This window comes from Balaenoptera musculus, chromosome 19 (assembly GCF_009873245.2).
Source record: "Balaenoptera musculus isolate JJ_BM4_2016_0621 chromosome 19, mBalMus1.pri.v3, whole genome shotgun sequence".
Taxonomy (NCBI): Eukaryota; Metazoa; Chordata; class Mammalia; order Artiodactyla; family Balaenopteridae; genus Balaenoptera; species Balaenoptera musculus.
Genome location: NC_045803.1, coordinates 56,115,036 through 56,138,440, shown reverse-complemented (window position 1 = coordinate 56,138,440; position 23,405 = coordinate 56,115,036). Strand labels below are relative to the sequence as shown.

Here is a 23,405-nt window from a genome sequence, read left to right as displayed (position 1 = left end):
TGTTCTTATGGAGAAGCTGCCCCTGTGGGTGAGATTCCTGTCCTCAGCCAAGTGCCCCCAGGGTCCAGCTGCTTTTCAGGCGCCTTGGAGGAGGCCGGGCTGACTTGCCCAACTGTTTCCTGGCTTCCTGGGGCCCTGCTTACCCTCTGGAGGGACGTAGCTCTCTCAGAGGCTGGGCATTCCCCCCCTCAGCCCCCCACAGCTGTGGGACGGTCCCCAGACAGCCAAAGAGGTGGCCATGGCCTCTGTGGTCTCTTCAATATGGGAGGCTTTGTGTGTGTGGCAAGTGAGAAAACTCCAGACTGGGGATTCGGGGGAGTGGGGTCAGCCTCTTGCACTTCCTGGGAGAGTGGGGAAATGGCCAGTTCCAAGCTAGGTGACCCAGGGTGAATCGCTTCTCCCCTCCCAGGTTCCTCTGTGGAACCAGAGAAAACCCACATGCTCTGTGGATGGTGCCATTGCCAGCTTCCTGGTGGCAGTACTGTGCTGTAGTTACACAAGGGGGAGGTGGGCCTCTCTGGACCTTTCCTCACATGTTCTGTGAATTTACTATTATTTTAAATTTAAATTTTTTGGGGGGGTTGCCGCGCTGCGTGGCACGCGGGATCTTAGTTCTCCAACCGGGGATTGAACCCACGCCCCCTGCAATGGAAGCGCAGAGTGTTAACCGCTGGACCGTCAGGGAAGTCCCTTAAAAATGTTTTAAAATTATTTTCAAAAAAGAAAAATAAAAACAGGTAGACGACCATAGTATGAAATAGAATCTGACTTCAACAACTAATGGCAAAAAAAAAAAAAAACAACAGAGCAGCCGCATTCTTTCCTTCTTACAGTCTTTTCCAGAAAGTCTTCCTATAATGTGTACTTCCTGGGAGACTGACAACTATGTAATATCTCTCTGTTCTGAATGGCTGCAGATATAAGAACGTCATAATCAAGTCAACTATTTCATCCAAAACTCAACACCTAGATGTGTTCTTTTTATCTTTTTAATTAATTAATTAATTTTATTTTTGGCTGTGTTGGGTCTTCGTTGCTGCACGCGGGCTTTCTTTAGCTGCGGCGAGCGGGGGCTGCTCTTCGTTGTGGTGCGTGAGCTTCTCACTGCGGTGGCTTCTCTTGTTGCGGAGCATGGACTCTAGGCGCACAGGCTTCAGTAGTTGTGGCAAGCGGGCTCTAGAGCTCAGGCTCAGTAGTTGTGGCGCACGGGCTTAGCTGCTCCGCGGCATGTGGGATCTTCCCGGATCAGGGCTTGAACCTGCATCCCCTGCACTGGCAGGCGGATTCTTAACCGCTGCACCACCAGGGAAGTCCCTAGATGTGTTCTTAAACCACACAAATTAAAGGCTTTTTCTCACTGATTTAAAAGAAAAAGACAAAGGTCGAACCTCCCAAGGAGTCAGATCTGGAATTAGTTTACTTGGGTCTGTATCCTCACTCTGCCATTTACTGGCTCTGTGATCCTTGCTAAGTGATTATTTCTCCATGCCTCAGTTTCCCTCATCTGTAAAATGGGTGTCAAGAGTCTCTTCCTCATGGGTTGGAAGAGCTCGAATGAGTGGCTGGTTTCTGTAAAGGGCTTCCAGAGGCGCCTGGCACGTGATCCGCTCTCAGAAGGTGCTGGCGACCACGTTAAGGTTGCCACGAGAGCAGTGAAATAATACAGGGCAAGGGCTGAGCGGAGGGAGATCCCTGTAAGAGCTGACTGTTCCCCATGGCTGCCTGGCTGTGTGTGACCTTGGGCAAGTCACGAGACACTGTGGGGTCTTTGCTGCCCTCCCCTGTGGAATGAGAGGTGGAATCTAGGAGACTGTCTGCCCGGCCCCACGTGCACGTTTTCCTGGGACCCCCTCCTGGCTCGGCATCCCCACCCTCACCCCCGTGGCCATTGCTGATGGGGGACCTGCCGGTTCTTCCTCCCTGCTTCCCAAGGCCTCAGTCGATGGGCCCAGGTGTTGGTGCCTTCCCCAGGGTGTCACAGGGGAGGCGTCCCATTCACGGGGAGCATGTGCTGGATGGAGCTCTAGGGCTGCCTGGGGCCACTCTCATGTCCCGAGGAGACAGTGGCTCCGCCCAGAGAAAACAGAGAGACGTGGGGGACTCCATCCCTGGTTCCCGCTGTCCCTGAAGCCCAGGTGTGGTCCTGTCCTCCCAAGCTGTGGCCGCTCACTTCTGCCTTAGAGACGATAACAACAATAGCAGCGATTGCTTATAGAACCCATGCTACGAGCCAGACATTGTTCTGAGAACTGCACATATTTCCACACTTTTACTCCTCATCACAGCCCAGAGTATCATCACCCCCTTTTGCAGATGGGGAAACCGAGGCACAGTGACTTACTTGTGCAAGATCACACACTAGCGAGTGGCAGGGCCGGGACTTGAACCCCATCAGCCTAGCACCAAAGCGGTGCCCCCATCCACGCCTCCTGTCTCTCCTGGCAGCCCTCTTTGCCCCAGCTGCTCGGCCGGGATCCTGTCATTGCCAGCAGCACAGCGGACCTCTAGCCCCTGAGGGTCCCTCAACTCTGGTCCAGTGCACTGTCTGCCTTCCTTCTGCCTCTTCACCCTGAGGACCCAGGACAGGCCTTTCCGGGTTTCCCACCTGTTTTCACAACTCTCATCTCCTTCGTGCTGCAGCAGGTGTGGCAGGCGTCATCCCGTTCCATCGTGGTAGAAACTGAGTCTCAGAGAGGCTAAGCTCTGTGTCCAGGGGCACACAGCTGCAACCGCTACCGGAACCCGGCTCCAAGTCCAGAGGTCTCTCACGCCCTGGACCACAGGACCTCTGCTCACACTTTAGCTCAGGTGAGCAGCCCTGACACCCGGTTTCCAAATCAATCAGGTCCAAGGAAGGGCTGTGCCAGCTCCCAAGGGGACAGTGCTCTGGGCTCAAAGCCAAGAAACACAGCTGAGCTCCGGGTACGTACCCCAGTGCCTGCAATCACCCATTCATCTGTGTGTCTTCTTCCAGAATGAGGACCCAGGGCAGGGACATAAGGGGGAAAGCCGGGGAGGGCAGGGTGGAGGTTCCACCAGGAAGGGGGCTTGCAAGCCCATCCCTGGGGCCGCATGATGGAGGGGCAGAGCCCTGGAGTCAGAAGGCGGTGGTTCCAATCCCCACTAGACCATAAACGCCATGCAGGCAGGGACCGTTTCTGGGCTGTTCCCCTCTGTGTCTCAGATGGAAACTAAGACAGGCAGCATATATCATAATAACCCAAGCAGAACATTATATATAATTAAAAGATACAAAGCACTGCCAACTAAGCTGCTATGATGCTTTCACCTTTCTATTGTAAACTTAGTAAAGACCTCTTGCAGATTTATTTAGACATAGATTTTAATCATGCCTCATTCTTGTGCATACATCAGAAAGAAAATGTAAGTGAGATAAATGGGATAAGGTCTTTCCTAGAAGGTCATCACGCTTGGATCAAACCCTTCCGAATCACTTTTCCACTCAGAGTTGCCAGGGTCCAAGTTTTTCTGCCAACGTGGCCTCTGAATCCCCAAGATTCTGATGACGCAGAATTTCCCAGAAGGCGGTTCCTTGGTTTTTCCTGGAAGTTTCCACTGAGTTGCTTACACCCAGCCTGCATGTTTAAATGTGCTCACGTGCAGGCAATGACGCCTGGTGGTCACGACTAGGACACTTCCCAGCTTCGGGGACGTGGAAAGGTGAAAAAAAACGTGCATCTTGCATTCGCCAAGAAAAGGTGGTTCGTGCTTGGTAAATATTTCTTGATAGATGGAATGTATGAATGAGTGAATGAGTACCCGATGAGTGAGTGGGAAAGTTAATTAATTACCCTGAACCTAAGGGAAATGCACCAATGAAACTTACTGATGGATGAAGTGAGATAATTAGAGTCTCGGTATTTGGGCTTAAACAGAGGTGCTCAGCTGGGGGCCCATGGACTCTTGGGCCAAGGTAATAATAATAAAGAATGATAACCATACCCGCTGACTGCTCTCTATACACCATCTCTCATAATCCTCCCCGGCAACTCTGAAAGGCAGTTACCCTTATCGCACCCATTTCACAGAGGAAGAAACTGAGGCTCAGCGAGGGCAAGTGCCTTGCCCAGGATCAGAACCCAGGTTGACCAGCCTCTACTCTCTCCACCCCACCTAGTGGGCAGCCCCCCAGAAGTGGGGGTGAGCTCCGCCCTGTCCCCAGGGCCCTCTGCGGATCCGTACACCAGCAGTGGCCCCTTCTGGGCCTCAATGGCTGGAGGGAATGTGCTTGGATGGGTCTCTGGAGCCCGAGCTGTGAGCAGGTCAGACCAGTTTGGAATCCAGACCCTGGCACTTACGGGCTGTGTGACTTCGGGTGAGTCCTTTCAGATTTCTGACACCCAAGTCTCTGCTGGTTGTAATTGTTTACCCCTGCCACGTATGGCCAGCCATGAAGGGGACAGTCCCTCAGGCCTCTGGTCCTCGGCCCTGATGGTCTGGTTGCTCATTCCCGCCACCTCCCCGGGAGGGAACTTCAGCCAGCTGCAGGCTCAGGTCCCGTCCAGACCAGTGAGATGGACCCTGCAGCACAGACAGATGGGGCGCTGGGGATTTCATGGGTGACCCACGCTGTGACCCCTGAAATCACGTGTATAAATTCCACAACATGCCTCGCATGGATTGACATAAACCTCAGTATCTGAGACGGAAATCAGATTTGTCTCTGGTCGGACCTGCCATTCTTGGATAAAGGCGTCTTCCTTTTCCATCAACGGGAAGGTCAAAACCTCCCCCAGCCGGTGTGACAAAGGCACACTTTACACAACTTTGACATGAATCGCTTGACTGTTCTTCTCTCATGTGGCATACACAAAAACAAAGCAAAAACAAAGAAACCATCGAAATAATTCTTGAGCAATGTGAACGCACGGATGCTCAGAAACGACCAAAGAAAAAAAAAAAAGGCCCATCGGTCATCAGTTTCCACTTTAAATTGGACTTGGCGTATTTTCCAAGAGAGTCTGGATGTTATCTGGAGAAGAAGTGTGGATGTGTGGGCTGGGGGAGGGCCGTGAGTGGGGGGCAGGGGTGAGGAGAGATGCTTGTTTTTAAAATACGGGTACTCAGGAGTCTCCGCACAAGCCCATTTTGGAATTTGAAAGGTCAAGTCCTGCCGAATGATTGATCATTGATCCATATCAGTCACCAGTGGGGCTGTCTTACATGCCCAATGAATTGAATCATTTCCCCCAAAAGCCGTTGGATGTGTGCGTCCATTTTGGTGCAGTCACTGTTGAGATTTGGATTGTGTAACAGATGCCCCCAGGGCTCTGCCCGTGTCCTCTTGGGTCCCCTCCCTGGCAGGGGGTGGGCTGCCCCCGGAACTGACAAGCGCTCCTCCGAGGGACAGCCCTTACCCCACCACTGAGCGGGGCTCGGCTCCCTTGCCTTCTGAAGGGGCCAGCGCCACAGTGGGACTCGAACCCACTTAAATCATTTGCAAAATGAACATGCGGGCCCCTTGCTCAACTCTGTTAAACCAAGCGCGGGGCCCTTCTGAGCACCTGTATAGGTGCCGCCCCTGGAGCTGGTCCTGGTGGGACACAGGCTGCCTCTGGGACCCCCAGGGGGTCTCGCCAAAGGTACCCTCCTCGGGACCGTCTTACATCACCTGGTAGGACCTCTTTCTCTTCCTGCCCCACTGCCCCACCCCTCTGCTAGTTCTTCCCAGGAACCTTCCTAATAAATCGCTTCCTAATAAATCAAATCCTCCTCCCTGTGCTTCAGAGGGACCCACACGGACACGGTACACATGTGGCCCAGACAGCGCAGGGGTCCAGAAGCAGAGCTGAGCTGACACCTCACCCCAGTCACACCCATCCCCCTCCCACTCCCAGGACTCTACGGCTTCAGCACCTCCAATTTAAGATCATCAGGTGCTAACACTATGAATCACGCATGAGTAGGTAAGTTCACGTCCATTTTATGATGAGCAAACGTATCTTGAGAACATTTGGGATGGGTACATGCCTCCAAGAGTCAAACCTGGAAGAAATCTGTACCAACCAAGACACTGACCTCTGTCTTAGAAAGGGGCTTCACACAGCTCACAAAGGCAGTGACTTCTTCCCACGGTAGATCTGGGGAGCTGCAAGGTCAAGGGGACTGCTAGGTGGGCCTCATTTCCAGGACGATAAAACAGGGACCGGAGCTGGCGAGTGGCTCCCACGAAGTCACCCTGCCAGGTGCGGCCACCCAGGGGTTGAGAGCCTGGGGTCCTGTCTCCAAGCATCTCTGGGGTCATGCTCTGTTGAGCTGGGCATGACCTCTGGGGGTCAAATCATTTTTTACCCAACGGTTTCTGAGGCTTAGCAGAAAGTGGAGGGATGTTCTTCCAGGTTGGCTGAAAGGGAAGCAAAGAGGGAACGAATATGAACCACTGCTTGGGTTCATAGGAACCCAAGAACATGGGGTCAAAAGTGTGTGTCATCCACTTCCTCCTCGCCCACCGGAAACACCAGAAAGATGCCAGTTTCCACTAAGACTAAATTCTTAACTCACTGCTAAGTCTCTCTAGGTTCCATCTTCCTCTTCCCTTCCTACCTGATTCTGTGTGGATTGTTCTTACAACCTTGGTTGTACGAGAATCTTTTTGCCAGTTTCCAGTTTGTTTTCAGTGAGCGTTGCTCCACGTGGAGATGTATTTTTGATGCATTCGTGGGGGGAGGTGGGCTCTGTGTTCTCCTCCTCTGCCATCTTGTCTCCCCTCCCATCTTACTTAGTTCCTAACGCCTCCCTCCCCATCACTCCCATTTTACAGATGAGGAGACTGAGGCTTGGAGAGTGGAAGTCATTTGCCTAAGGTCACCTTGTGGTGGAGCAGGAATTTAAACCCAGTTCTGGCCGGCTGGTTCTTAAGAGCCATCCCAAATCATCTCTCACTGTCCCGTTCTTTCCCACTGGCCCCAGCACGTCCCTGTGTAAGGTTCACAGACTCAGGTGGGTCAGACCCACTCCGAGGACTGTTCCTGTCATCAGCAGGTAATAGACATGTTGGCATCAATCCCCATGGACTCTAGATTTTCCTGCAGGACTCACACCTGAGTATTCTGAATCTCAAACCTTATGTTTGCCTTTGAAGGGCATTGCGGTGGGTGGGGGAATCGTCCGCTTTCAAGGGCTTTTGTTTACCATGCATAGACTTGAGCTTTCACAGTGCTGGGTGGGTGTTCAGGTTTTACTGGCCAAGACCCCTGGACCTTTGCATCCACCTGCATCTCACCTTGAAGAGCATCTGAGAGCAGAGCCTGTGCCTTCCTTACCTGGTCACCTCTGATGCCAGCCTTCCCCACCATCATTCTGTTCCCACCCCGGTGGCCTCCCTGGGGTTCCTCAAAGCAAGATCTTTCCTGCCTCGGGACTTTTGCCCTTCCCGCTCCCTCTGCCTGGGTGCCCGTGTCAGATCTTGGCTCAGATATCACCTGCTCACAGTGGCCTTCCTTCCTGGCCCCGATCTGAAGCAGCTCCCTCCTCGCCTGGCTACCCCGCATCACATCACCTGTCTGTCCAGCTTCCTTCACGACACTATTGCAGGCTGGGCCTTTCTTGCTGACTTACTGGTTGCCCGGTTTAGTCTCCTACTAGGATGTAAGCCCCCCGAGAGCAGGAGCCCTGATTTATCCACAGCGTCCCCCCAGCACCACGCCTGCACACACTGGAGATTTCCACGAATGACTGCTGAACCTCTGGGCACCCGGTTCATGCCTGAGAGTTGGCCCTGGATAGCACCGCGTGGCAGAGGGAGGGAGACAGAGGGACCAACTTCATGGGACAGAGGAGGGCTTGTCTGTCTGTTCACGGAGGCATGAAGGCAAAGGAATGTGTAAGTTACAACCTAGTCTGGTCCTTGGATTTAGGGCCACGGGCTATAGTAACTTCCACTTCTGAGCACGCCCAAAGCTCTCGTATGTTCACTTTGAAATTATAAGCGAATTTTCAAATTCTACCCGCAGATAAAGCCCTACTCTTGCCCTCCCACTGTTCAACTTCGTGATGAAAGCTACCTTGGACACCTGGCTGCCCAAAGCCACCTGCTGTCACTGACGCATCCCGCCTCCCACTTACCTGCTGCCGTCGCTTTACTGAAAGTGCTTCTGCTGTCCTTTCCCGTGTTCTGCCACATTTTTGGAGGCACCCTCTGCGAAAAGAAGTGGGCTCTGTCAGGGAAGGTGTGTGGATTCCTGCTCAGATGCTCACGGCTCACCAGCCAAACTAAGTCCAAACACCTCAGCCTGGCCCGGCGCCCTGGCCCTGCCCCTTCTCCTCCCCCAAAGAGGTCCCCCAGTCCCCACCTGCAGCTGTTCCCCCCAGCCTGTGTGGTCTGCCCTCAACTCCTGCCGTTCCCCCCCAGCCCCGTGCTCACGACGCTCTCCGGCTGCTGTGATGGCCAAGTTGATTCCACCTCAGGATTTCCACATCTGCTGTCCCTCTGCCCACTATTTCTTATTCTTGATACTGGGCTTCAATATCCCCTCGTTGGGAAGCCTTCCTTGACATCCTAGTCTAAGGTGTCCTTTTCACAGTGTCCTGAATGTGACCTCAATGGCCCTGATCACTGTTGGCACTAAATAACCACTTGGACCTTATTCATCTTTTATTAATACTTTCTTGCTTGCTATCAGCTGCAGGATGGCAGGGACTGGGTCTGCCATGTTCATAAACGTAGCAACCTCCAGCAAGGCACGAAGAGTAATTTTTGATAAATATGTACTGTCAATTCTTTTTTTTTTTTTTTTTTTTTTTTAATTTTTTTTTTTTTTTTATAGCTACTTTATTTATTTATTTATTTATTTATTTTTGGCTGTGTTGGGTCTTCGGTTCGTGCGAGGGCTTTCTCCAGTTGCGGCAAGCGGGGGCCACTCTTCATCGCGGTGCGGGGACCACTCTTCATCGCGGTGCGCGGGCCTTTCACTATCGCGGCCCCTCCCGTTGCGGGGCACAGGCTCCAGACGCGCAGGCTCAGTAGTTGTGGCTCACGGGCCCAGCCACTCCGTGGCATGTGGGATCTTCCCAGACCAGGGCTCGAACCCGTGTCCCCTGCATTAGCAGGCAGATTCTCAACCACTGCGCCACCGGGGAAGCCCTGTACTGTCAATTCTTTAAGAAGATATGGTGGATGAATGGAAGAATGGATGGATGGATGGATGGATGGGTGGATGGGTGGATGGATGGATGGATGGATGGGTGGATGGATGGATGGATGGATGGATGGATGGATGGATGGATGGGTGGGTGGATGGATGGATGGATGGATGGGTGGATGGATGGATGGATGGGTGGGTGGATGGGTGGATGGATGGATGGATCGATGGATCGATGGATAATTGGATCGATGATTGGCTGGAGGGATGGTGTCAGCCATATTTTCTAATTCCCTCAATGAAAGCAGGAGGAACTTTTGCACGTCTAGACCCAGGTTCTGATGTTCAGCATGAAGCTGTGTTTGCTGTAAGCCCCTCTTGCCCACCATCAGACAACAGGGCTTCTACCTTATTTCCCAATCTAATTCCCATTTTGTCCCCTATGAGCCATCCCTGAGCTGCGGCCTCAGTCCCAGCCTGCTGCCTGGAATGGCTCCTGCCCACGTGGAGGACTGCACAGGCTAGAGGAGAGATTTTTCACAACAGAAGCATCTTGGCATCCTAGCACCTTACCCCCAACATGCCATCTGACAGCATAAAAGCAACCAGGGAGAATACAGTCATTTTCCTTCATAGCAGCTTCAAACTATAGTTCTCAGAACTGTCCATTGGGTTTCTTTTCTTCACCCCAGAAATGCCCACTGCCCTTTTTAGTACTCTCCGCAAAGTAAGGATGGTTCTTCTCTTACCTGGATATTCTTTGTAAAATTTGTGTCGTAAGAATCGCCCATCTGGAAAAGAAGTGAGAGGATTAAACTCCTTTCGGGGAGTTTATAAGGCCAAAACTATTTTCATAACAATGCTAAGAAATTATTTGTGTTTTTCACTCTCATTCTCTCACAAGTAAGTGTACAGTGGAATTTTCCAGAAGCTACAGTGACGTGTGACACTGCAGCCGATTAAATGCAGAAGCAGAACGACCCAATTCCCACTGTTGACTGTCATCAACCAACTCCTTCCTCAGCCCCCACCCTATCACAGCAGTAAAACATTTTATGGTGGGAGTTGGGGAAATTTAACGTGGGAGAGTGGAGAAACCTGGCCAGATCATGCAGACGTTTCACTTGGCAATGCGTCTACCGGTAAACTCACCCCTCCCCCTCTGTGCATCAGTCTCATATGACTGCTATAAGGTTAATAAATCACGTTTGTGCACTTGAAACTAATATTATATGCCAATCATATCTCAATAAAAATCATATTTATGTACTCAGTGGGCATTTTGTTTCCTTCTCTTCTGTGGCTATCCTAAAAATCATCAGGGTGTCCAGGACCAACACTGACATTTACTGTACAAGGCGACAGAACCAACGGCTGATCCACACCCTCGGGCAGAGAGCTTATCAGCAACCTCAACGACTACTGTTTACAACGATTTTTCCATTTACAGCTATTTTCTGAAGCAAATGGCAAAATTCTTCCAGGCCGGAGGCTCTCCGAAACATTCCTGCTCCTCCCTTCTCCCTGGGGGTGAATTCTGGCCCCTGACGCCATGGGCAGGAGACGGTGGTCTGTGCGGAGCTGAACCCCTTCCTCACACCAGGTGTGTTTACCACAAGTGTCACTTTGGCAAAACAAACCTATGGATCTGAGCCCCTGCTCTGGGCTGCCCAGGCAGCACCCAGTGAAGTCACTTTGTCAGAGGAAGAGTCGGGGCGGGGGGGGGGGGCTCATCTCCCACATCTCAGTCTTGGATGGTCAGTATCGGAGCAGCATGGAACCCACTCAGAAGATGCACGGGGTGGGGATAAACTAGGAGGTTGGGACTGACATGTACACACGACTATGCAGAAAACAGATAACCAACCAGGACCTATTGTATAGCACAGGGAACTCTACTCAATATTTTGTAATAACCTATAAGGGAAAACAACCTGAAAAGGAACAGATATATATATATATATATATATATGTGTGTGTGTGTGTGTGTGTGGGGGGGGGGGTGTGGGTGTGGGTGTGGGTGTATCTGAATCACTGTGTTGTACACCTGAAACTAACATGACATTGTAAATCAATTATACTTCAATAAAGTAAAATAAAATAAAATAAAAAGATGCACCGAGGACCCCGACCCTGCTCGCCGAGAAATCAGATCTACTGCCTGTGCTGATGTTCATTTTTCTCTCAAGAAAGACATGAACTCCTCAGACGTCAGGGTCCAGGCTGAACTCAGGCGGCCCTCGGCCCCCGTAGTAGCCGGCTCTCAGCAGAGACCTGCATCTTAGGCGTGGGCACGAGACCTGTAACTTATTCTCAGATAGTCCCAAAAAGTAACTATGTGGATTTATATATAGAGAGAGTGCAGGGTTGGGAGAGAGGCAGAGAGAGCACGATAAAGGAAACAGTATTTAACAATTGATGAATTAGGGTGGAGGGTCCAAGGGACTCTCCTTGCCGCTTTTCTGTAAGTCAGAAATTACTTCAGGACTTCCCTGGTGGTGCAGTGGTTAAGAATCCGCCTGCCAACGCAGGGAACACGGGTTCGAGCTCTGATCTGGGAAGATCCCACATGCCGTGGAGCAACTAAGCCCATGCGCCACAACTACTGAGCCTGCGCTCTAGAGCCTGTGAGCCACAACGACTGAGCCCACGTGCCACAACTACTGAAGCCCACGCGCCTAGAGCCCGTGCTCCACAACAAGAGAAGCCACCGGAATGAGAAGCCCGCACGCCACAACGAAGACCCAACGCAGCCAAAAAATTTTTAAAAATTAAAAAAAGAAATTACCTCAAATATGCAGTTTTTTAAAAACTTAAAATCCAAGGCTTTTTGTTTGGTTACCCTGGGACAAGAGCACTCCTCTCCTCCCCGAGCCCGTTGCTCCAAGGGAAGTTGTTGGAATTTAAGATGCTTCCAAACTCCTGTACAATTGCCAATAATTATTGCTAAGTGACAGCCCTCCGGGGACAAGGCTAGGGGAAATTTCAATTACATTTCTATCTAGAAGGCTCCGATCATTCCTGTGGGTAGGGGAGGACACACACCCATGGGCTTTGGAGCAGGTGGCCAGGCTTGGAATTCTCACTCTGCTCTCTGTTAGGTGTATGCATTGTCTGGGCACGTTTCTGATCTCCAGTCCTCCCTCTTCCGGAAGACAGATGCCGGCGGCGCACATTGGTTGGGGACCTACTATGTGTCAGGCGCTGCCCTAAGCGCTTTATAAGTGTTCTCTCATTCAAGCTTCGTCACTACCCCAAGAAGCAATTACTATCGTGACCCTCATTGCCCCATTTTACAGATGAAGAAACTGAGGCTAAGAAAGCTTAGGTTAGCTGCCCAAGGTCACCCGGGAAGAATGCCGCAGCATTTGAACCCATTTCAGTGGCCTGCAGTCTTAATCACACTCGACGCTGCTCCTGGTCATACTTCTGCCTTTGCAGGCTCGCACTGAAGCTTAGCGGAGCACTCACAAGGGCCTCAGTCAACCCCGGGCGTCATCGGTACAGTCACCTGACTGTCTCTTTGTTTACCTCCATCCTTGAAGTGGGTCCTTTTTGAACTGGTTTGGTGCCTTGAGAACGGGTTTGAACCTGTCTGGCTTACCCTGGTCTTGGAGGTCATGTAACTGAATGAGCACGATCAGGAGATGAGAAAGGCCACGTGATTCCAGGCCTTTCCAGTTATAAACATGACATTTCGGTTCAGAGGACTCCTGACTAACCCCCACCAACCCCAGCTCTTTTGGAAAAAGCTGCCCCTTCCAGCAGGTTCCTACAGGCTGGCCTGTTCTTGGGGTTGTATGTCCGAAGGACTGCGTATCCCGTCCACCTGCATACTCCGTCCACTGTGGTGTCTACAGACAGCAGTGGTGCCAACAGAAGGGATTCGGTTCTGTGCTTGAGAAACTACAGACATGGTCTATTTACATGGATTAACTCAGTGGTTCCTCAAAGAGTCCGTGAAGTAGCTTAACTACCATTAGCCCTGTTTACAGATAAGGAAAGTGAGGCCTGAAAAGGTTGGGCAATTTGCCACACACAGCAGCAAGGGGCCAAGTGGCCACTGGATCCCTGGCTGTCTGGCTGGAGAACCTACTCATAACCCTAAATAGCAAGTGGAATGTAGGAGAAATCTCAGATTCCTGGTTGATTCCAATCCTTTTATACGTAATTTTTTTCAAAGCTCAGAACTCCAGGAACCAGGATTCCCGAGACAGTTCCATGTCTCATAATTTTATTATTTGCAATGATGCTGATGTTAAATGTGTAACAGGTTTAACATCTATGTCTTTCTTGAAACACCTCAGAGAAATAAATTCTCAAATGAGGAAAAAGAAATGCTCCGGCAGATAATGCATGTGATGGGTTCTTTGGGCCAGTAAGGTCGCTGTGATTATCCCCAATTTTGACCGAGGTGCTATCCTCAGCTGTTAGGACTAAGAGATGCTGAAGTGGGGACGTGGGCCCTGGAGGGTATGGTCTCAAAGTTCCAATAAGCTCAACTTTGACATGGTTACCCCCTCCATCTCCCTGAAGTTCCCGATTCTTCACTTGCCACACATTTCTGGCAAATTCCATGTCTAACCTCTCGACCTTACACCTTGCATGAGGCAAGAGTGGCTTTTAGGTACCCTCAGCAGTCCCTCCTCTGTCCTCCTTGCCCCCCTGGGGAAAAGTATGCAAACTAAAGCCACACTATTCATGCCCTTCACTGAACTATTTATTGCCTTGTCTCCAAAGACAAATACTAATTAAGTCACACTGAACAGTCCTAGCAGAGAGAAGTTAAGGGTTCTCAGACAATTCAAATTCTGTGCAGTTTAAAATGGATAGATAGATAGATATAAATTATCCAACTTTTACTGAGCACCTCTTTGTCTCTGCTCTGGCATCACACGTATGATTTCAATTAATCCCCATAACCCAGCATGAAATGGCCCCATTTTACAGATAAGAAAACCGAGGCTCAGAGATTTGAAACAACTGACCCCAAGGTCAGCCAGGCAGGAGGTGGCCGAGCTGGGGTTTCCCCGCATCCTGCTCAGATGAGGAGGGAGAAGGTGGACAGGAGCAGGGCAGAGAGGGGACAGGGGGAGGGCGTGGCCAGGCTCAGGGGCCGGGGGTCTCCTTTGGGACGGGTCTCCCGTGGGGGGTTCCGGGGAGAGTGGGGTGGGGTTCGGTGTCCACACTCACCTGCCGGCCGGCGCTGCTTGACACACTGCCCGCTGTTGGGGATGCCCTCAGCCAGGTCACCCGGGCTCAGGATGTGGCACTCATAGCCTGAGGGGCAGAGGAGTGGCTCGGCCCCGTCCTCTGTGGTGCTGCAGGCCTCTGCTGCGGGGGACACACACGCGGCGGGCTCTCGTCAGCACCCCAGATTCCACGCTGTGCCTGGGGTCTCTGCACACACACAGGCACACAGAGGCAGCCCAAAGTCACATGATCCCAAACGTGCCCTCGCATGCAGGCATCGTGACATGCATATTGGGTTGGCCAAAAAGTTCGTTCGGTTAGCGAATGCGTCGTTCAAGAAAAGTTCTTTGTGAAAATGAAAAACGTCAATTTTTACCTAAAACCGAACGAACTTTTTGGCCAACCCAGTACACGTACGTTCATCCCCACACAATGAAACACATATGCTCGTGCTTATAATCACACGTACATACGTGTTTACCCACCAAAATCCTATACACACACGTATCACATACACACATTTTCGCCATCCCACAAGTCCTAACACACGTATACACACACACACACACACACACAGAGCCATATCCACACCCATGTTCACATGCACACAAATCCTGCACACACACACGCCCCTACAGTTGCACACATCTGCACAAACACGGATGCACAAGTTCTCAGACACACGGCCACAAGCACAGCCAGCCGGCTTCACGCACAGCTGCACACCCTGACACACACGGTCACGCACTCGGATGTATGCAGGGTCACAAGCACAGCTGCACACCCTGACACACACGGTCACGCACTCGGATGTATGCAGGGTCACAAGCACAGCTGCACACCCTGACACACACGGTCACGCACTCGGATGTATGCAGGGTCACAAGCACAGCTGCACACCCTGACAGACACGGTCACGCACTCGGATGTATGCAGGGTCACAAGCACAGCTGCACACCCTGACACACACGGTCACGCACTGGGATGTATGCAGGGTCACAAGCACAGCTGCACACCCTGACACACACGGTCACGCACTGGGATGTATGCAGGGTCACAAGCACAGCTGCACACCCTGACAGACACGGTCACGCACTCGGATGTATGCAGGGTCACAAGCACAGCTGCACACCCTGACAGACACGGTCACGCACTCGGATGTATGCAGGGTCACAAGCACAGCTGCACACACGCAAAGGAGCTCCCTCACAGCCACACCCCCACAGTGCTCCAGGCCCCTGGGCCTGCCTGCCATTCCTTTCAGAAACTGTTCTCCACCCACCCCGGAAGGAGGCCTCGTCAGCAGGGAACAGTGAACCCCTTATGGTGACTTGAGGGATCTGAAAACCCCAAGCCCCCTCCCTCTGAATTCTCCACCCAGGGAGGAGACCCCATTGCCAGGGACAGTCAAACCCCACACCGTTCTGGGGATTCTGAGAGCCGGGCCAAGACCCAGCCATGCCCTTCCGTGTCGGGGTGGGGAGGGTCCAAGCGGGCCAAGTATTTGAGGACAGGCAGCCTGCCGGAGCAGAGGCTGACCCCGGTTATCAGTTTTCTGGGGGCACCTGAGAAGGGGAGGTACCCTGGCTCTGCTGTCGGGTTGGGCATCACCCTGCAGGTACCTTGCAATGCCTCCTCAGGGCCGTCCAGGAGCCAGCCGTTGCCCCCAAGCCATCGAGGTTTCGGCTGCACCAGCCAGTCTAAAACTGACAAGATAATAGATGGTTAAATCGAGGCCCTCAGGCAGCTGAGAAATGCCCCAGCCTCTGGGGGTGGGGAGCCTGCATCTCGGGATGAAACACAGAGCCGCCCCGCAGGAGAAACAACTCAGCTCCCCAGCAAAAGTTCATCCCTTCCTTTTAGTAACAGAACTCTTGAGTTTCAGCTAGGCACTGGCTGGCCAAGCTGGAGACTACATTTCCCAGCCTCCCGTGCAGCAAGGTGTGCCATGTGACTGAGTTCTGGCCAATTGGATATGAGCAGAAGTAACGAGGCCACATCCCAGCTTTCCCTTGTATGGTTACCTGTCGGGTCCCCTCCCTCTCTCTTTCCCGCTTCCTGCAGACTGGGAGCCACTTGGACCATGTGGAGCAACGAGACAGAGGGAGCCTGGGTCCCTGGGTGACTGGAGCAGAGACACCTGCCTGTCATGGACCACCTGTCGACTCCAGCCTTTTAACCAAGGGAGAAGTAAATATCTAATAGGTTGGGCCCCTGAGTTTGTGGGTCTTTTTGTTACAGCATCATGGCCTGTTCTCTAACCAATACATTTTTAACAGGAAGAGTGACCATGTAGTAGACTGGAAGGTCTTCAAAACCCCAAATAGGGATTGAAAACCCAAATGCCTCTGGGGACAGATAGGTAACATAAAGGAGAAAGGCAGGCTGGGTAGGATCACGGCCAACTGGAGAGTGTTCCTGCCTCAGTGGGTCAGCGGCTGGTCAGCTCTGGCCAGCTGTTCCCAGTGTTCCCAGAGCCTCTGGGTGATTTTTGTGTGTTTTTTTTTAACTTTAGGTCTATATTTTTTAAAATATAAACTCTTGGTTTTAAATGTTGGCAAATAGTTTTTTTAAATTTTAAGTACTTTGGAGATTAAATAAAACTGGTCTGGGATCACATTCGTTTATGACCTCTGCTTTAGTCTGACTCCAAAATAAAGAAATTGATGTGCTGTCTAGTGCGTTTGAAAGTACCTAGATAGGGATTGGTAAAAATACCGGTTAGCTTTTTTCTTTAAAAGAGCACAATATGGTTATAAGATGGTTGCTCTCAGTGTGGAAATGGAAACAACAGAACCAGCAGTTTACAACTTCCAAACGAGAGGGGTGAGACATGGTTCCAGAGCCTCTATTTCCGATCTTCTGGTTCTTCCCTCCTTCTCCCCACCACCTCGGACTTAATGTTAGAAAATGTATTTTCAATGCTATTTTTTACTAAATAGGAAATGTATTAATTTTTCCTGTACAGGGAAATGTACACATTTTGCTATACTTTTTGGAATACTGAAATTTGGTCAAGGTCTCCCATCAATATGCAGACCCTAAAGGCCTGGAGGCCCAGGGTCTCGCCTCTCTGCTCCCCAACTAGAACTTCCTGGGATCACCTGCTAAATAAACTCCCCTCACTCAAGACCTTATCTTGGGGTCTGCTTTGGAGGGAACCCACATGCTGACTGCAAGGAAGTGTGTAAGCTGCTTAGAACAGGGCCTGGCGCATTTCAAGTCATGTTAGATCAGCGGTTCTCAATTTGGAGCGATTTTGCCCCCCCAGGAAACATCCAGTAAAGTCTAGAGATATTTCTGGTTGTCCCAGTGTGGGATGGGGACACCACTGCCATCTAGTGGGTAGAGGCCAGGGATGCTGCCCAGGTCAGCGCCCCACTGCCCACCCCAACTAGAATTATCCAACCCCAAACGTCAAGAGTGCCAAGGGTGAGGAACCTTGTTCTAGATATTATCATAATTCTTATTATGACTGGCTAATATTTTGTCGGCTCTTCCTGTTGGCCAATGAAAGCTAGGCCTTCATTGATTCATCCATTCCTCACTGAGTACCTTTTATGTGTCCAGAGACTATTTTAGGTAGTGGGGATACAGCAGTGAATGAAACTAACCAACCTTCCTGCCTCACTGGGTTGATCTTCAAGTCAGGGGAACGGTCAGGAAACAAATGAAACACAATATTCTAGACTGGGCTATAAAGAAAGCTTAAGCCAGAAGGCAGTAAGCAACGGCCAGAGGAAAGATTACCATTTAGAGAGGGAAACTTCCCTGAGAAAGTGACCACCTCTGCCTGAGATCTGAAGGAGGTGAGGAAGTGAGCTGTGTGGGTGTCTGGGGGAAGGATGTTCTGGGCAGTGAGGGATCCCACAAATGAGCCTGGGGCCCCATATCCCTACACTCAGAGCCTAAGGCAGTGGACACTTCTCCACAGTCAGAAGACTAAATTGAAATGCCAGCTCTGCCTTCTGTGTGACTTTGGGCAACGTACTCAGCTTCTCTGAGCTCCCGTGTCTTCAGCTGTAAAACAGGGCTGATAGTGGTCTCTCCACCCCATGGGACTGTGTGAGCATTAAATGAGATGGTGTAAGGAAAAGCCATTTGGAATGTCATGGACAGTTGTACAGTTTGTGCACTGCTCAGAAGCACCTGTTCTAGGCAGCAAGTAAGGTTGGAGTTCCTATGCCCAGTCTCAGTCCAAAGGAAGGGGCACCTTTTTGACTTGTCCAACCAGACGGGCACACTTTCACGTACTTCCTCCACCAGGAAGGGGTGCCATTTTGTCTTTCTCATAAAAGGCCCTGTAGGAGGCAGCGTGGCCATGAGGCAGCACTCAGAGGCAGCACAGACTGTAATTATGAGCATTATTAAGGGTGCTGAGTCCCTTGTCGTCGCTGTGACCTCACCCCAAAGAGAACTGGGTGTGTTCGTTCTCACCTTGGCCTTGAGGAGGGGGTAGGCCTCAGTAATGAAGGCCCAGGGGGACCACAGCTTCCGGCTGGAAGTGCAGTCCTAACAGGCTGCTGTCCTCCAAAGGCTCAGCCCCAAGCAGAACTGGGAGCGGAGGAAACTTTTAGGGCACCTTTTCTCCACTCAGCTGCCCATAATCAGCCCCACCCTGTACTCCTCCCAGGCTCCCTTCCCTCCCCTCCCAAACCTCTCCAGAAGGGATCTGAAACTCCTTCCCTCCACAGATGAACCCCTGAGGACTGCGTCTGCCAAAGAGATTCCCCGTTCAGATTCAACAAACATCCTACTGATTCTCTCCTCCTTGCCGGAGGCGGACGGGGCGCTCCGCGTGAGCTGCACAGTCTCCTTTCAGCCCTGCTTCACAAGTGCGGGTTTAAGTTGGTGACCAGCTAGCCAGTGGATCTGAACCCAGGAGTCTGCATGCCCACCTGGATCGCTAAGGTGTCAGGTCTCCATCTCAAATACCCCCAGGGCCAGGCGTCATGAGTGAAGTGGGCCTTGTGGGGTCCCTGGAAACCTGGAGGCCGCCCCCGCTGCCGTCTAGGGGCACCTGAGGCTCCAGCAGATGGTGGCCCAGGGAATGCGGTCCAGTATTTTGAAGAAAAGCTGGAGGACTTCCGTGGTGGCACAGTGGTTAAGAATCCACCTGCCAATGCAGGGCACACGGGTTCGACCCCTGGTCCGGGAAGATCGCACATGCGGCGGAGCAACTAAGCCCGCGCCCTAGAGTCCGTGTTCCACAACAAGAGAAGCCACCGCAGTGAGAAGCCCGCCCACAGCAAGGAAGAGTAGCCCCCGCTCTCAGCAACTAGAGGAAGCCCGCGCGCAGCAACGAAGACCCAACGCAGCCAAAAATAACTAAAATTTAAAAAAAAATTAAAAAAAAGGAAAAGCTGGAAATCTGGATTTTTTATGAGAAATCTGCCCCATCTTCATAGGAGGGGTATTTTCCTCGGAACGGGCGGCCCCTGGACTGTAGTTCTCTGCCGGCAGTGGCGAGCCCCGCATACAGCAGGCGCTCAATGCATGCAGCTGGATGCTTGCTCCAGGAGCGCTGTGCTCCCATCTCACAGGGCGGCCCGCCCAGGGGGTCCAGGTGTAAGCCCAGCTGTTCCTCCAGTCGGGCAGCGCCGGGCAGGACAGTTCCCCGCGCCCCCCACCCTGTCTCCCCCGGCCTGGAGCACCTACCTGGCGGGGGCGACACGGCCTCCAGGCAGGCGTAGGCGCAGCCGTTGTAGCAGCAGCGCCGGTGCCGCGGGCACTCAGAGTCAGCCTGGCAGCGCGCCGCCTGGCAGGCGCCGGGGGGCAGCGAGCGCGGGGGCGGCGGGCAACGGTCTGCGCGGGGCTGTCGGGGGCCGCCCGCCTCCTCGGCCTGCGGGAAGAGGGGGGACGTCAGCGGGACGGGGCGGGTGCTGTGCGCCGCGGGCGAGTCGCTGGGCCTCTCTGAGCCGCCGCGTCCTCGCGTGATCACAGCAGAACCAGCCTCAGCGGGTTGCTCTGAGGATGAAAGGACGCTGTTTCTCTTTGTAATAGCCCCAAACTGAAATGACTGTAAGCCCATCAGCAGCAAAAAGGATAAATCAATCTGGATAAGAGTTGTATGTTAAGCTTCTATCCCGATGTTTATATGTATGTATGTACATATATGTATGTATTTACATATAAAATAGGGTATATATATATGTATATGTATGTATACAAACACACATAGATACACACATATTTATATACTTCTTATAATTCATGTGTTCATATAGAGCTTTGAGAATTTACAAATCACACACAAAATGAATAAATTCACGTAGCAAACGGCTTGGATAAACGTCACAGGCATAATACTGAGAAAAAAAAAGAAGTCAGCTCACAAGAGAACATACAGTGTGAATCCATCTATAGTTTTCGTTCAAAAACAGGCAAAGCTGATGTCTGGTGTGAGACCAGGAGCGTGGTCACCTGGTGGGTGGTGACCTGAAGGGGGTCTGTGGTCCCTGGGGGCTGGCCCCGTTCTGCTTCTCGATCTGGGTGCTGGTTCCATGGTGTGTTCGCTTTGTGGGGATTCATGGAGCTGAACTCAGGATTTTCACACTTTTTGGTACTATGTTTCCAGAAAGAGTTAAAAATATGATATCCTATTTAACATATAGGAAGTGTGGACGCATTACCAATAAAAGAAGCATTTTAGAGGTGGGGTTGGGAGAGTTGAAGTCACACCAGACCCCATCTGTGCCAGGAACACTGTTCTGCTTCTGGTTATGAAGGTGGGGTGTATGGAGGGCAGGTCTTACACACCTCTACACAGGTGTGCGCACACACGCACGCACACTCAGGCACAGAGTTAGATACAGAGTAGGTTCTTTGGGGGAAAAACCACCCTGGCTTGCCCCGCCTCCGGCTTATGCCTGAACTGCTCCGCCTATCTAAAATGCTTTACCTACTGGTCCCCCGATCTCCCCCATCATATATGTATTTCAAACTCCTGCACCTTGTACCGTCCAAGTAAATAATGCACGTCTGCAGACTGGAGTAGCACGCAGCCACTAAAACCTGCTGATGAGAGATCCCCAAGAGATGGTGGTTCATGGAGACAATTAAGATACAGAACAGTTTATCTGCTCGTCACCTATGTTTCCAAATATTCATATGCACACACATGTAATATGCGTATGTTTAACAGGCCTAGAACATCCTTGGAAGGATATACAAGAATACACAGCAGCCGTTGGTCAAAGATTGCCTCTGGAGAGAAGAGTTAGGTTCTGAAGCCAAGGGAGAGTTCTCCTTATTGTACACTTTTTCCCCCTTATTGCATGCTCTTTTGCACAGGTTCCAATATATATATATTGCCATGAACACATTGATTTTTTTTCAATTTAAAGAAGACAATTAAAAAACTTAAAAGGTAGAAGTCCTTAAGAAGAATGATTAATGACAGGGAAAACCTTATATGTTAGTAAATAAATAAACAAAAGGCAAGCTACACAATGGTATATGCCCTCAAAGGTCAAGGATGCATGAACGTCCTTCCGCCACAGCTATTGCGGAAACTCCACGCGCTGCTCCCAGTGCCCAGTAGGGGGCGGCGGGTCACCGAGAACAGGTCCCGACCGGACGCATCTGCCAACGCGCGCAATCACAAGGACCAGTGGTTCTCAAACTACCTCCCAGGAACCCTCCCGAAGGGGCTAAGACTGGGCGGCGGGGGTGGGGGTGGGGGTGGGAGGAAACCGTGACCAAGTGGAGCGGGGGAGGGGTGCAGTCTGGGGAGGGTGGGACTCCTGGCCCTCCCTGCTTCAGCCAGAGAATTCTTTTCTTTTTTTTTTTTTAATAGAAGCAGAGTTGATTTCCGATCTTGTGTTAATTTCAGGTGTGCAGCAAAGTGATTCAGTTATACATATATATTTTTTCAGATTATTTTCCATTAGAGGTTATTCCAAGACATTGAATATAATTCCCTGTGCTTTGCAGTAGACCCTTGTTGCTTATCTATTTTGTGTATAATAGTTTGTACCCAGAGAATTCATCTTTTCTCCCTTATATAAATCATTTAATTTGTGAAAAGCAAAAATGAATACAAAGCCAACATTTGGCGGAAACGAAGCCAAAATAAAGGGGCAACCTTGTAACTCCTGGATCTTCTAACTCCTGGTTCAGCCTTTTTGCCATCCTCTGCTCGGCTGGGTGCCCCAAATTCCTGTATCCTCAGGAATAATTTCCAAGATGCAGGCAGGGCACATAATCTCGCACCATTAACTCAGTTCATTTTCTTAAGAATTAGCAACATCGGACCCACGTTGGGGCCCCGCCATTTGAATCCTAATCGGAGGTGACAGCTGCCCTGGCCTCCTTCGGAGGGTGAGGTAGGATGCCTGGGCGTGGCTGGGAAGGGACGGCTGGTTTTTCCGCCCAGCCTGTTTTCACATCAAGCCTCATTTATGAAATTTAACAGAACCTGGAGATCAGACAGGAAACGCTTTCCACCCACCTCCAGCGCCTCCCAGGTGGGTGACTTCCTAAGGGCAGCCCCCAAAAGGGGCGCTCTCCAGGGAAAATTCAAATGTCGGTTCTCAGAATTTGGAGAAAACAAAAGAGATAAGCGCCTTAGAAGTCAAATCGCCCCAGTGATTTATGGTGCTGCCGGAACAACAGATGGTCCTGGGTGATAAAGAACCGATTTCACGGAGGGGCCCAGATTAAAGGATTAAATGTTTTGAAAAATATTTCATGTCATGCAAGGTGATGCTCACAGAGGGTCCTAAACAAAGGATGTTTCCTGGTGTTCTGAGAAAGAACTGGACTTTTATAAACGAAATAAATAGATCACCTTCCCAGCCCATGGGGGTTAAAGGTTAAAGGCCAAAGTTCTCGGGCTAAAGGTCAGACCCCAGCTGGCCCCGTGCCCCTGCCCCTCCACTTCTCTGGCCTCCCTCCTGTCGTCCCACCGCTCTCCCCTTGCTCATTCCTGGCCAGCGCCCTGGCCTCTCTGAGGTCCCACCTCTGGGCCTTTGCATGGGCTGTGTCTCCCTCCTGAGATGCCCGGCTGGTTCCAGCCCTCACTTGGTCCAGGTCTCTGCTCACATGCGCCCGTAGCTGGCGCTCCCCGTTCCCCTCTGCCTGCCTTACATAGCTCCAAACCTCTGATCA

The 23,405-nt window shown here is 51.4% G+C and overlaps 1 protein-coding gene across 1 annotated transcript in view; it reads right to left on the bottom strand.

Annotated features, from left to right (window-relative positions):
• Positions 1–5,928: 5,928 nt before the first annotated feature.
• Positions 5,929–23,405, bottom strand: part of WFDC1 (WAP four-disulfide core domain 1) — a 28,582-nt gene continuing 11,105 nt past the window's right edge. Inside the window, exons 2-7 of the mRNA XM_036833964.1 lie at positions 19,953–20,136; positions 15,917–16,000; positions 14,295–14,435; positions 9,851–9,892; positions 8,086–8,158; positions 5,929–6,364 (exon numbers count right to left, since the gene is read on the bottom strand). Of these exons, the coding sequence (XP_036689859.1) occupies positions 8,100–8,158; positions 9,851–9,892; positions 14,295–14,435; positions 15,917–16,000; positions 19,953–20,136 (510 nt within the window). The 3' untranslated portion in view covers positions 5,929–6,364; positions 8,086–8,099. The remainder of the gene's footprint in view (positions 6,365–8,085; positions 8,159–9,850; positions 9,893–14,294; positions 14,436–15,916; positions 16,001–19,952; positions 20,137–23,405) is intronic.